Below are 14,749 nucleotides of genomic sequence, written 5' to 3' on the forward strand. Positions count from 1 at the left end.
CCTTGATAATTCATTTTAGATTAAAGCTGGTCTGGCAAGGCCCAACTTTGATACTACATTTGCCTAAACACCTAATAAACTGCATAGGGACTTTCCGGACCCCGAGGATAATTTAATCAACCCCCGGGCCAGTGCTCCTCATGAGTGTTGGCCCCACCTGAGCGATGTCCGGCGCCCCTTTGGTCACCCGGAGGTTTAGCGATCCCGACGTCTAGCTCATCCGCCGTGTCCTGAGAACGAGGTACGCGACTCCTATCGGGATCGTCGACACGTCGGGCGGCCTTGCTGGATTAGTTTTACCTTTGACGAGATATCTTGTGCATCGGGATTCCGGTGATGCTTTGGGTAATCTCAGAGTTGAGGTTTTCCACTAGGGAGTCCGACGAGATCGCGAGCTTCGTGATTGAGGATTTCTATGCGGCTTGTGGTAATTTGTGATGGACTAGTTGGAGCACCCCTGCAGGGTTAAATCTTTCGAAAAGCCGTGCCCGCGGTTATGTGGCAACGTGGAAGCTTTGTTTAACACTGGTTCTAGATAACTTGAAGTTAACTTAAATAAAACATACTGTATTCAAAATGTTTAACACTGGTTCTAGATAACACTGCTTTGTTTGTTTCAACTTTTCATTTTTCCTATGAGTATGCTAGCTAAGCCCGAAACAAACAGAACCAAATGTAGGCTGCCCCGTCGTGCGGTGATTTGGGGCACATACTGTATTCAAAATTAATTCGTTGAATTGTGAGAGAAAATGCACTCTCCCAACTGTAAATCCATTTGGTAACGTTCCACGGAAACTACCACTATCCCACGGGACGGATAGTACGAGTGCTGTCCACATCGATCAGGTCGTTGGACCCGTCGCCGTCCACCGTGACATATGCGTGTTAAACCGCCGGAACCGAAGTATGGCTATGCACGTAGGCCATGAGCATGACCATGCACATCCCCTCGATGCTCCTCTCCTCCTCCTCTTCCCCGGCGCGCTTGGTAGCTGTGACCGCAAGGAGCTTGCCACGGCAGAGCGGGCACGTCGCCCCCGGCCGCGTAGCCAGCCACCGGTCGAGGCAGCAGCGGTGGAACAGATGCTGACACCTGAGCACCCTCACCTCGTCGCCCTCCTCCATGCCGCCCAGGCAGAAGACGCAGCGTTCGCGCCCCGCTCCACGCTGCTCACCGCACCGCGCCACGGGTAGCTCCGTGGAGCACGCCACCGCCTCCGGGCATTCCTGCACGGGCGACGGACGTGCCCACCCGACGAGGCGGCGGATGGCCTCCGCGGCGGCGACGAAGAAGATGGAGAAGAGGCGCAGGAGAGTGGCGACGAGGCTTGTCATTGTGCTTGTCGAGTTGTTGTTCTCTTAAAGTGTCACAAGAGAAGCATCAGCATATATTGTGTGAGAGAGTGAGCAACGTCAAGAACAAACTGTCGCAAACGCGGTTTCCTGTTTCAGTACACAGCAACAGAGGAGCCTGTTTTTTCCTTGGGTACCTTTATATCGATTAAGGAGGTAATCAAAGTAGATGCATTGCCCCTGTTCTTTGCTTCACACCACTAATGACAATTGCAACCATACGGCCACACCAGCACGTTCGCCAGCCTCACGTACATTGCACTCTACACCGAAGCTGTCAGATAAGGGTCTGCACAGCATCACATATCTAGATTCCGGAGACCCAGGGTCTAATCATCAGATATTGTAATCCGGGGGGTAGCTGAGACTGCAAGATCTGAATAGACATTTGGCCCAAAAGGATCCAAAAAATCGCGTCAAATGTTCACACCATAGGTAGACCAGGGCACACACCAGCAGGTCCATGCACGCAGACGTGAAGATCGTGATGCATTCACGGAAATATAGTTAAAACCCAGTAACCAGAACTACTGAACTAACAAAATAGCAGACTGACTAGAAAGAACACAGCATGCATCAATGAGCCGGTTCAGGTTCAAGTTTCTTGTCCATGCACTCACAGCAGGATAGTTTCGGCAATTCCATAGATAGAGCAAATGTTCGTCGCACAAACTGTTATGTCAATTACAGGAATTATTCGATTGAGATGCAAAGGACATAGCTGCCATGACGATTGATCGGCAACCAGAAGCTTCTTTAGCCTGGAGGCCAGTTCATCTGTCTGCCTCCAAGGAGATGGACATGGATGTGGTAAACAGATTGACCTGCAAACAAAGATATCCGTCACCGATGGACAAGTGGGCACAAGAATAGGCATTAAAAACCAATAGCACATTGAACTGGGGGCATACATCCACTAGGGCCATCATTGATGACAATACGGTAGCCATCTTCAAGTCCTTCCTGCTTTGCGATAACTTTTGCAGCATAGAGGAGGCAGCCAAGTATCTCTACATGCCTCTCTTCTGCCTGGAGAAATTATTGCAAATGAATATCATTTTCTCTTAAGCACATTAAATTCCAGGAAACTTTAATAGATCTACTACATGATGACCAGTTGGATTAAATTGGAAAACTTAAAACTGCGATTATGGATGAACAGTTGAACATTACCTTTGAAAGGCCGGTTAATCCATCCTTGACTTTGGGAATGATTACAACGTGGGTTGGAGCTTGAGGATTTATGTCTCTGAAAGCAAGGACCTGGAAAATGAACCCACAGCTCTTAAGTATATGGTACAGTAGCAGATGCAGTATAGCACAGAAGAAATAACACGACTCAAGTGTTCAGTCAAAAATATAAGAACAGAAGACTGATGAACTTCAACAATTTAAGCATTTTTAAGTATATAGCGTAAGGCCCTCAAAAGAATGTTAATGTCAAATTCATAACAGGGCAAGGATGCGTGGATTTGTTAGGAATATGCAACTTGTATTGCCTTGCCAATGGCCAATATATATATACATGTACAGGTGATAAATATGCAGGAAACCCCTCATACAATGGGGAAAATATACAGGCTAGAATATAACTCTACCCCCCCCCCCCTAAACTCATGGTGGATAAACAACACTGAGTTTGGAGAGATAGAAGCCATGTTATGCTATAGTCTGTGCCTTCGTAAAGAAATCCGCCAACTATAACTCGAAAGGCACATACTGAAGAGCAATAACCTGATCATGCACCCCAACGCGCACATAAAAAGCATCAACACCAATATGCTTGGTGAGCTCATGTTTCACAGGATCGCGCGCAATGCTAATAGCACCTGTACTGTCAGGTAATAGCAGAGTAGGTGTAGTGACAGAAACACCAAAGTCCTGAAGTATCCACCTTAACCAAGTCACCTTTGTCGTCAACAGAGCCATAGCTTGCAACTCAGCTCGAACGGGAAACTGCAGTATGCTTCTTCGTCTTCCAGGCAATGAGAGAACCACCAAGAAAAATACAGTAAGCAGAAAGTGAACGGCGATCCGAGGGATCACTAGCCCACGTAGCATCCGAATAGGCATGAAGCTGTAACGAACCAGAGCGAGGAAAGAACAGGCGATGAGAGATCGTGCCCCGAAGATATCGAAGAACACAAAGGAGGTGACTATAGTGAACCGAAGTGGGAGCAGAGACAAACTGACTCACAATATGGACCGGATAGGAGATATCCGGACGAGTGACAGCCAGATAGACAAGACTCCCAATAAGATGACGGTAACGCGTCGGATCAGGCAAGGGGTCATCATCATTATCACGGAGGTGAACATTGAGCTCCATGGGAGTCTCAATAGTGTGCTCATCAGTAAGAGCAGCACGAGCAAGAAGATCCTGGATATACTTTTCCTGAGAAATATAAAAGTCATCAGAGGTAGAAGAGACCTCAATCCCAAGAAAGTAGCGAAGAGCGACCAAGATCAGACATAAGAAACTGCTCACTAAGACGAGCCTTCACAAAGGCAATATACTCGGGGTCTTCGCCAGTGATAATCATGTCATCAACGTATAGAAGAGGAAGAGTCCGACCACGAGCAGAAAGGTGGATAAACAACGCTGGATCATGAACACTCGCTGAAAAACCAGCGGCAGTCACTACAGAGGCAAAGCGCTCAAACAATGCGCGCAAGGTGCTTGCTTAAGGCCATAAAGAAAGCGATGAAGACGACATACCATGCCATCAGGAACAAAATACCCAGGTGGGGGCTGCATATAAACCTCCTCACGCAGCTCACCATTAAAAAATGCATTCTTAACATCAAGCTGAGACACAGACCAATGGTGAACAGAGGCCACGGCAAGAAGTGTGCGAACAATGGTCATATGGGCCACAGGAGCAAAAGTCTCATCATAATCACGACCATGCTCCTGCTGAAAGCCACGAGCCACGAGACGAGCTTTGTAACGCTCAAAAGAACCATCAGAGCGAGTCTCAACCTTGTAGACCCACTTACAAGTGATGGGACGAACACCAGGAGGGAGAGAAACAACACGGGGACGACGAGTATAATACTGAGGAAAAGCCAGAAGAACACGAGGAGGGATCTCCAGAATAGACGAAGGTGGTGGAGAAGACACCGGGGATGAAGGTGCAGAATCATGTGACAAGTGGGGTGAGGAAACCATGGGAGATGATGGCATTGAATCTGCAATAGTTGGTTTAGCAGGGGCAGTAGAACGAACGGGCAAGGGCTCAACGGGAGTGATAGGTGTGTCAGGAAAAGTGAGGAAAGATATATACTCCACTGCAAAGGTCGAGGAAGATGGACGCGGGTAGAAGAGACGGGACTCATCAAAAGTCACATCCCAAGAAATACGCATCTAACGACCGACAGGATCCCAACAACGATAGCCCTTATGCTCATCGATATAACCAAAGAAGACACACTCAACTGACTGAGTGGATAGTTTGGTGCGTTCACGAGGGGCAAGAAAAACATTGCAAACACAACCAAACAAACGAAGCGTTGAGTAATCGGGAGAACGATCAAAGAGACGCTCGAAAGGAACGCCACCCTGTAAAGCAGTGGACGGCTAAAGGTTGATGAGATAGGTGGAAGTGGAGACAGCCTCGGCCCAAAAGTGAGGCAGAAGAGAGGCGACGATCATCATCGCACGAGCCGTCTCTAGAAGGTGACGATATTTGCGCTCAGCCACGCCATTCTAAGCATGAGCACCAGGACAAGAGAACTGAGCAAGAGTACCCTGCTCAGCAAGAAATCCACGCAACATCTTGGAGATATACTATCCAGCAGAGTCAGCACGAAACACGCAAATAGGCGTAGAGAACTGAGTGTGAACCATGGCAGCAATACGCTTATAGATAGATAAGACCTCACTACGAAAAGACATGAAATATATCCACGTGTGTCGAGAGAAATCATCTATAAAGATAATATAGTAGCGATGGCCTACCTTCGAGGCAAAGGGAGCTGGACCCCAGACATCAGAGTGAACAAGGTCAAAAGGACGCTAAGACACGGTCTCGTTATGAGGATAAGGTAACTGAACCTGTTTACCAAGCCGACAACCCTGACACTCTAAAGACACACCGCCGGAGACGGGTCCGAGAAGACCACGTCGAACTAAGGATGAGAACGAGAGACACATAAGTGACCCAGACGATGATGCCACTGCTGAAAAGAGCTGGTAGACAAGGCAACAGAGGTGGAGAGACTGGCAGCAGAGGCAGCGGATGGAAGGTGAAGCCAGTCAAGCTCCCAGAGACCCTGAGAGACGGCGCCGGGGGCCAGCACCAAGAAGAGCACCAATGTGACGGTCAAGAACGGAACACGAGTCAAAGTCGAGAATGACCCTGCAACCAGAGTCAACTGACCACCAGAAATGAGTTGCATGGTAAGCCGAGGAACATGAGCAAGATCGGAAACATGAAAAGATGAAGTGCTAAGAGTGCCTCGGCTAGTAACCAAGAGAGAGGTACCATCAGCAGTAAGAACATGAACAGGAGAATCAAGAGGTCGGGTATAGGATAGAGTGGATGAATCATGGGTCATATGAAAAGATGCTCCAGTATCAAGAATCCATGGAGATGTACCTGCTTGTGTAGAAGGTGGTCTCACAATGCCAGAAGAGTCCTTAGCAAAACATGTAGATGTAGAACCAGAAGATGGAGCTAGCAGGCATCGAAATCGCACAATCTCCTGCTCAGTCAGGGGCGAAACTGAAGATGTCGGTGTAGATGCACCCGACAGTCGAGAGTCAGAGGCAATCAACAGGGCACAAAGTCGCGCAATCTCCTCCTTGGTGAAGTACACAGCTGAAGTAGGCGCCGCAGTGGCACCGGGAGAGAAGCGGCCACCACCACCTGTGAAAGCCACTAAATGTGGCGGTGTAGCATGACCAGTATCGTTCATAAAGGCCGGTGGAGAAGACGAGGCCGTATGCTGACAAGTACCAAGCGTGAAGGGAAGACGTGTATGCGAAGCACGGGCGATGGAGTCATATGCACCAGTACCACCGATGGAAGTCGCGAGAGGTGCTGGCAAAGAGCGATGTTCACCGATGGAAGTCGCAAGAGGAGTCGGTGTAGAGCGACAATCATCATATGCAGAAGTCTCCAGAGTAGTCGTAGGGGAGCGACCACCACAGTCTTCAGCAGACGCCGAAGGAAACACCGTCATAGACGAGCACTGAGAGACAATGCATGTGTGAGACGGGATCAGCATAAGGAACACCGTCGAAATGCAAGGACATCTGGCGGAACTTTTTTTTTACTCAACCGTCAAAACAGGGCAGGTCAGAAGTAGCAGTGGTGGCCAGGTCACTTGAGAGGAGCGAATCGAGTAGCAGCAAGCAACACCGGCAGTAGAAAGGCAGCCAGGCTACAGCAGCAGCCAGACTCCAGTAGCATCCAGCAGGTGCAGCACCGGCGGCTAGGCAGGCAGCCGGACTCCAGCAGCAGCAGCAGGTCAACACCAACGGCTAGGAAGGCAGCCAGCCTCCAGCAGCAGAAAAGAGAAGTTGGCGGGGGATCCGGCGAGGGGCGGCGGCTGGCAGTGGAGAACCGGCGAGGGCTGACATCCGGCGAGGGCGGCAGCTGGCGGGGGAGATGCGACGAGGGCGCGAGGGCGCCGGGTGAGGGAGGACAGCAATTGCGGTGATGACGCGAGGGCGGCAGGATCGTGGGCAAGGGATCCATTGACTGGATCGTGGGCAAGGACCTGGCGGCTGGACCTGCCCAGCGGGACGAAGGAAATAGGTAGAGCAGCATCCACGGGCAGCAGCTGGATCGCCTGGATCAGGGCCACGCCGAGCTGCTGGAATGCGCGGAGGGAACGAATGTGAGTGTCGATGAGGGAGAGATAGCACGAATGCGACAACAATCGGCCGAAGAAAATACGAGCAGAGACGGACGCAGCGACTGGATCGGAAAAGCACGAGTTGCGCGTGCTAAAAAAAACCCCTAGAGCTTTAATACCATGTTAAGAATATGCAACCTGTATTGCCCGAGGGGCAATGGCCAATATATATATAGGAAAAGTACATCCTACCACCCAGGGGTAGTTACCCCACATGTTCCATATACTATCATGTCGTAGTATATATATTAATTTATTATTTTTATTATGTTTATATATTATATATAAGATTTTTCAAAGTGAGTTACATGAAAAAATTACAAGTTAGCCCATAGTTTTTATTATATTTGTGAAATACATATATTTTTGTACGTAAAAAAGAACATACACAAAATATGATACATACTACCAAAAAAAATAGTATATATACTACCAAAACATTATTATATACTACATACTACGCTTACATACTCTCCGATTTGATAGATACTACATACAACATACAAAACGCAAGTGGTGGTAACTACCACCGGTGGTAGATAAAATTTGTCCTATATAGAAAAAATACATGTACAGGTGGTAAACATGCAGGAAACCCCTCATACAATGGGGAAAATATACAGGCTAGAATATAACTCTAACAGGATTGACTGGCAGAACTGGAAATTTACCACATGACCCATGCAACATTTTCAATTGGTCCTTGCTAATCTGCAAGTGAATGAACATGGAGGGGGGCAACTAAATTTTTTGCATGGAATTATCATAAAATTCTGTGTACATGCTGTGTGTCTGAGGTACAGGCATCTATGAGTAGCATAATGCATGGTCTCGGTGTAAATTGTGGGTCCATATATTACAGTTGCTCCTTATTTTTATCAGAAATCAATAAAACTCAACAACTCGGACGTAGTGGGAAGATTCAGAATGTTAGATAACCACTAAGGCTTAACTATATTGTGAATTCCAACCACTGGTACATGCTGTCCAAAAGTGGCTTGAACAACAGTAGTAAGCAGTAACATCATTATAGCCAATGATTAAAAAAAGTACTGATATACGTGCGCTTAAGCATTCTTAGGCACCAGCATGGCAACATAACATCTAGCTTAAGCGTTGCTAGGTGTGCACTTGGGAAAGATAGGCGCCAGGTATACGCAAAACTAGGAATTTACGCCTAGCACTTTTTTAATCTTGATAATAGCTGAGTTGCTATCTTGCCTAGCTCTCTAGTTCATTAACTAGATGAAACCGTCCCAGTTCCTCAAACAACTGTATGTAGTCCTTTATAATAAAATCCTTAATGCATGGCAACCCAAGTTGTTCAACGGATTATATGGCATGAATTGCATCTCTGGTATATTCTAACAAAACCCATTGTTCTCTAGTGAACTCAAGTATGTGCATCCACTCTAGTTTAGTTTCACTGCAGGATATTTCATTAATATTGATAGTGCAACCTCGGTCATGTTATCACTGAAATGTTCTCCATCCTAACTGACAGTGGAGAAAGCAAAATACTCCAGTACACAATACCTTCTCATCCTCATACACCACTGTAGAAGGTATCTCCTTTTTGATGATCTTGTCAAATCTGCACATGCAATATATACTCAGAAATGGATGCACCTGCTCAAAGGCTTTGCTATACATAATTTAAATACTCGGCTTTCTTCACATCCTTTTAGGCATTAGTTGATCTATTCAGCAAGGCAATTCTGTAATGGAGAAATAACAAAGTGTTGGTAACAGTACGGTATACCCCATTAACCCAGGGCATGTTCCCTAATCCTTCATCAACAAATTAGTAGCTAAACATGAAGGTACCGTTTTAGAAAATATTACAGATTACTTACAAAGATAATTACTATGAACATAAAAGCACAATACCAGCAGCAGTGTAGTTCAACTGATGAAGCCATAAGTGGACTACTGCTGCAAATCAATAGCCAACACGGTGAAACATTTCGTTAACAAATGGCTTGCACTAATGCCCTACTTCTATATCGTTATTGGCCAGGCGCCGATTTGCACTCTGTTTTGCACGTTGCAAATGTTCAAGTTGGTAAAGGAATACGACGCCTATCGAGTCATACCAGCGTCACTGATGATGTCCCAGCAGTCTAGCAGCATACAACCATTGGGGAAGCTTGGGGACAAAACTAGTTCACTGATCCTTCACTACCCATTTCAAATACGTACTACAAATTCATCAATCCCCGCACAATTACTCGAGACCATAGTGAAAAATTGCAACATGTGAAACCACCAAAATCTTTATTGTCACAGCTTTTGCCAGCGAAGCGCAGTCCGACAGATCGAGCAGTCCGCGCCGGAACCATTACGTCAGCGACAGATTAGTGCGGGCTTTGCGAGAGGAGGAGAGAGGGGTACAGGCAAGGGTCTCACATGGTGGGGTTGTCGTTGGGCACGGCGGCGAGCGCCGCGTCTTTCTCCGACGCCATCGATCGACCTCCGCGAGCACCTGGTTGGTGATGGTCGCCGCCCGGAGCTTGGTAGATAAAGAGCACGTCAGGCCGAAACCCTCGCTTTCCTCCTGCTCAATTTACTGCTTTACCCTTCCGGTTGCTTGGGCATCTCGGTCAACTCACAACAGCATTTCAGATTAGAACCTTGTTTACGCCGAGACAATAGAAAGCAGATTATTGGTGTGCGCAACAGCAGTTTTTTTTTCATGGTATATAATACTCGAGAAAATCTCCCCTAATAATAAAGCACGTAGTGCTTCTGTCGTCCGTCGTCTACGTCGTCGCCGTTTTTTTAGAAAAGTCCTTATATTTCTTGGAATTTAACCCGCACTCCTGTTGTAAGTTAAAAAACGTTTCGTTTTTATGTAAACCCCCTGGCAATCACCACTCGGCTCGCTCACTACCGGACACGTGGGCAGCTTATCCATTCCCGTCCTCCACCACCGAGGACGCACTGCAATGCGTCGCCGCCGGACGGAGGCGAGGGAGCTTGGGAAGCTCCGGCTTGGGCTTGTCCCCTGGAGGCAAGGCCGAGGGGGCGGCGCACGGGCGCGAGGAGACGGGGTCGAGGAGGCGCAGGGCGCAATGATGCAGCCGAATCAACGCAGCAGGGCACGATGAACGGTGCAAGGAAACGGCGAGATGTGGTGCAGCGGTCCGAGGCGGACATGATCCGCGGCGAGGGGTAGGTTCCGACGGCGGAGTGCTGGATCCGGTTGATGGCGGCGAGGTACACGTGAGTGGCGCTGTGTACCGGTCCGAGGCAGACAGGATCCGCGGCGAGGTACACGCGAGTGGCGCTGTGTACCGGTCCGAGGCAGACAGGATCCGCGGTGAGGGGCAAGTACTGTCGATGGAGTGCTGGATCTGGTCGTTGTGGGCGAGCGACACGCGAGCGACGGCGGCGGCTTGGGACGGCGAGGAATCAGCAACTCTGACATAATTATTCCTAATTAGTAGTTGAAGCTCTGAAGTTTCTCGCAGGATTCCGACGGATGGAGGAGCTACGGTGCGCTGGTCCAGGAGCGTCTGCACAACCAAAAGAAGCCCACGCCGACGCGCGCGAGCACAGCGAATCAGGAACGCGATTCCCACGGCGACGACGCCTGCATGCAGGGAGGTGACCGGGGATGAGGCGGCTGGGCACTCACCTCGTAGGCCTCGGTGATGGCCTTGAAACGCGCCTCGGCCTCGGGCTTGGAGGCCGGCGGGTGCTTGTCCGGGTGCCATTTCTTGGCGAGGCCCTTGTACGCGGTGCGGAGCCCCTGCAACGAGGTGCCCCTCGGGACGTCGAGGATCCGGTGGTAGAGCTCCTGTTGGTTCACCATTGGACTTGGAGGCAGACGGCGCCGCACGAGATTCGGTCGCGGGGGAAAAGCGAGAAACATGGGAGGGAACGAGGGAGGTGGGTTTGATGGAGAGGCAGGTGGTTAGCTATTTGAAACCAGTTGGAACGACCGAGCGAGAGAGAAAGAGAGAGATTTGTTACTATCGGCAATGGAGCAGCCGGGTGCGCGATAGAGTGCGCTCGCATCTGCTCGCGTACACGCACATAAAGATGCCAGCAGGTTAGTGGTAGTCGCGAACACATGAGCAGCCTGGTGCACGGGAGAGTGCACTCGACAGAGAAGGGCGTCATGTTGAAAAAAAGATGTGAATAGTGTGAGTTTTTTTTCCGGTGCAACGCACGGGTTTTTTGCTAGTTACATCTATAGTAATTGAACTTGACTCTAAGGTTCATTTTGGTCATTGTATTCACGAAATCGCAAGTTACGATCACCGGACTCGTTGAACCGGATCACTACACGGTAACCCGTACAGTTTCGATTCGTATCGCATGTGAACGAATTTGATCAAAAAAAATTGCTTTGACTTGCCGCACCGTCATTGTCCAAGGCGGCCTTGTTGTTGCTCGCCTGTGTTTGTGGCCGCCGCATGCTGCAATTGCGCGTGGAGCGCGGCCGTCGCGGACTGGTCGCACATCGCCTTGCCTTGCCACGAAGCCGCCTCTACCCTCAGACGGGCTAGCCGCTCCTCCACCTCGACGCCTCGTAGTGCCGCCTTGAAGGTTCCCGCCTCCATCACCCTGACCCGCCGCGCGGCCAACGCCTCTGCGACGCCCAGCAGCGAGCGGTTCTACCGACGCCTCATGTCGGCCACCGCAAGCCGGAGTCTCTCCGTCTACATAGAAAGAACGAACTCACAATCATCATCATCGTCATCGCAACAACCACCATGTAGATATAGATCCATCGTTTGCAATGCCAAAACTAATCAAGCAAGCGCGCGGATCCTCACGTGTTCCTGGAGCAGCCGGTCGATCTCGTTACTGTACTGCCCGCACTGAGCGGCGAGCTCGCTGGGGAGAACAGACGGCGACGACAACGACGTGCAGACCACGTGCTCCGAGACTCCCTTGTAGAAGTCGAGTTGCAGGCCCGTCGTCATTGGCCACCGTTGCAGCTGTGTCAGGTGTTGGAAATATGTCCTAAAGGCAATAATAAATTGATTATTATTATATTTCCTTGTTCATGATAATCGTTTATTATCCATGCTAGAATTTTATTGATTGAAAACTCAAGTACATGTATGGATACATAGACAACACACTCTCCCTAGTGAGCCTCTAAAGGACTGGCTCGTTGATCAAAGATGATCAAGGTTTCCTCGCCATAGACATGAGCAGGGCTGGCCCTGAGGGGGGCAGGGGGGCGGCCGCCACGGGCCCCCGATATCTAGGGGGCCCCAAAATGCGGTGCGTAGGCAGGTAGCCCATGGGCCCAGATAGACTGGTAGCAGCAGTTGGTTGCCCTAGACAGTAGGCGCCGTCGCATATTCCCTGATCGACTGGCCACGATCGCGAGTCGCAGGTGGAGAAGCGAACTCGTGATGCGCCGGCGTCGAGTCGCCGATGGAGTCCGCAACTCCTTTCCCCGGTGATCTGGTCTCCATGTCCTTCTAGCATATGCACTGACGCACGTTCCGCGATTGCCTGCCAATCAATATCGCCGCAACGTTGAGCGTCTGATTAAGTTGCAAACAATTGATCGATAAAAGGTGTGAAGGGGTAATGATCCAGAGCTGCACGCATGCACTGCGTATGGCCGACCGGCCGGCTGGTCGCACCTGCATGATTAAGCATGAGCGGCGATGGTGCAAGGAAAAAGGTTAGCTTGCTATTTGTATCTAATTTTGATTATTGTGCTTGGTTAGTCAATGGCTCTTTTTTAACATTAGATAGATTAATTTATGCCTATAAAACTACAGAAGTAGAATAAATTGTAGGAGTTACAAACATCAACAACTAATTACGAAGTTTTCAATTACCCATTTTTATTAGGAAAGGAGCTAATTAATAAAAAAGATCAAGCGAACTGGTTAGATCTTAGCCATGCGAACGTGATACTTTATAGTCTAGCGCTACAAGCGGCGAGTACTTGCTACAAGCAACATCATGGGCTTCTCCTAGGTGCCGCGGTCAGCTACTTCACTTCAGTCTTCGCCTTGGGTTCTTCTTTAGAAAAAAACGATTGACGTCATTGATACTTTCAAGCATGTGACATTTTTATTGTCATGATGTTTATGTAAGGGGCCCCGAATTTGAGTTTCGCCCCGGGCCCCTGAAATCTCAGGACCGGCCCTGGACATGAGTTGTCATTTGATAACGGGATCACATCATTAGAAGAATGATGTGATGGACAAGACCCAAACTATGAACGTAGCATATGACCATGTCAGTTTATTGCTACTATTTTCTGCATGTCAAGTATCTGTTTCTATGACCATGAGATCATGCAACTCACTGGATCAAAGGAGTGCCTTGTGTGTATCAAACGTCGCAACGTAACTGGATGTCTATAAAGGTGCTCTACAGGTATCTCTGAGGGTGTATGTTGAGTTGGCATGGATCGAGACTGTGATTTGTCAATTCGTGTCGTGGAGAGGTATCTCAGTGTTGGAAATTTGCCCTAGAGGCAATAATAAATTGGTTATTGTTATATTTCCTTGTTCATGATAATAGTTTATTATCCATGCTAGAATTGTATTGATTGGAAACTCAAATACATGTGTGGATACATAGACAACACATTGTCCCTAGTGAGCCTCTAGTTGAATAGCTCGTTGATCAAAGATGGTCAAGGTTTCCTGGCCATAGACAAGTGTTGTCACTTGATAACGGGATCACATCATTAGGAGAATGATGTGATGGACAAGACCCAAACTATGAACGTAGCATATGATCGTGTCAGTTTATTGCTACTGTTTTCTGCATGTCAATGTATTTGTTCCTATGACCATGAGATCGTGCAACTCTCGGACACCAAAGGAATACCTTGTGTGTATTAAACGTCGCAACGTAACTGGGTGACTATAAAGGTGCTCTATAGGTATCTCTGAAGGTGTCTGTTGGGTTGGCGTGAATCGAGACTGGGATTTGTCACTCCGTATGATGGAGAGGTATCTCGGGGCCCACTTGGTAATACAATATCACAATAACTGTAGGATCGAAAGTATGTCTAGAGGGGGTGATTAAACTACTTGACATGATAATTTTTTAGCCTTTTTCCCAGTTCTACTTGAGAAACAGCTACGACAGTTATAGCAGGTCAAGTACACCCTACACATGCAATTCTAATAGTATAGCAGCGGGAAGTAAAACATGCAAGTGTAAACTAGAGGAGTAAGGTAGGGAGATCAAACGCATGAGGTTGACATGGCGATTTTTGGCATGGTTTCGATAGGTGGCGCTATCGTACTTCCATGTTAGTGGAGACTTCAATCCACGAAGGGTAACGACTGCGAGAGTCCATGGAGGGATCCACCCACGGAGGGTCCACAAATAAGCGGCCTTGTCTATTCCACCACGGTTTCTTTACACAGAGGACAAGCCTTACTCACGGTAGATCTTCACGAAGTAGGCAATCTCCTTGCCCTTACAAACATCTTGGTTCAGCTGCACAACACGAAGTAGGAGGCTCCCAAGTGACACCTAACCAATCTAGGAGGCACCACCCTCCAAAAGATAATAGATGTGGTAGATC

The 14,749-nt window shown here is 48.5% G+C and overlaps 2 protein-coding genes across 2 annotated transcripts; both read right to left on the minus strand.

Annotated features, from left to right (window-relative positions):
- Positions 1-591: 591 nt before the first annotated feature.
- On the minus strand, positions 592-1,741 carry LOC123448764 (E3 ubiquitin-protein ligase RHA2A-like). The gene has a single exon (XM_045125763.1). It carries the CDS (start codon positions 1,333-1,335, stop codon positions 886-888), a length of 450 nt encoding a protein of 149 aa, XP_044981698.1. The 5' UTR covers positions 1,336-1,741; the 3' UTR covers positions 592-885.
- An 88-nt stretch (positions 1,742-1,829) lies between these two features.
- On the minus strand, positions 1,830-9,847 carry LOC123448765 (14 kDa zinc-binding protein). Its single transcript, XM_045125764.1, has 5 exons — positions 9,628-9,847; positions 8,755-8,812; positions 2,527-2,616; positions 2,265-2,382; positions 1,830-2,177 (listed from the first exon to the last, which is right to left on the minus strand). Exons 1-5 carry the CDS (start codon positions 9,681-9,683, stop codon positions 2,110-2,112), a joined length of 390 nt encoding a protein of 129 aa, XP_044981699.1. The 5' UTR covers positions 9,684-9,847; the 3' UTR covers positions 1,830-2,109.
- Between the last annotated feature and the right edge of the window lie 4,902 nt (positions 9,848-14,749).

This window comes from Hordeum vulgare, chromosome 4H (assembly GCF_904849725.1).
Source record: "Hordeum vulgare subsp. vulgare chromosome 4H, MorexV3_pseudomolecules_assembly, whole genome shotgun sequence".
Taxonomy (NCBI): domain Eukaryota; kingdom Viridiplantae; phylum Streptophyta; class Magnoliopsida; order Poales; family Poaceae; genus Hordeum; species Hordeum vulgare.

Excerpts from the sequence above, each read along its gene's own strand:
- LOC123448764 (XM_045125763.1), bottom strand. The coding sequence starts at position 1,335 with ATGACAAGCCTCGTCGCCACTCTCCTGCGCCTCTTCTCCATCTTCTTC.
- LOC123448765 (XM_045125764.1), bottom strand. The coding sequence starts at position 9,683 with ATGGCGTCGGAGAAAGACGCGGCGCTCGCCGCCGTGCCCAACGACAAC. Across the intron at positions 8,813-9,627 it reads CCCAACGACAACCCCACCAT|ATTTGACAAGATCATCAAAA; the intron begins GTGAGACCCTTG and ends TTGCATGTGCAG. Across the intron at positions 2,383-2,526 it reads GATTAACCGGCCTTTCAAAG|GCAGAAGAGAGGCATGTAGA; the intron begins GTAATGTTCAAC and ends TAATTTCTCCAG.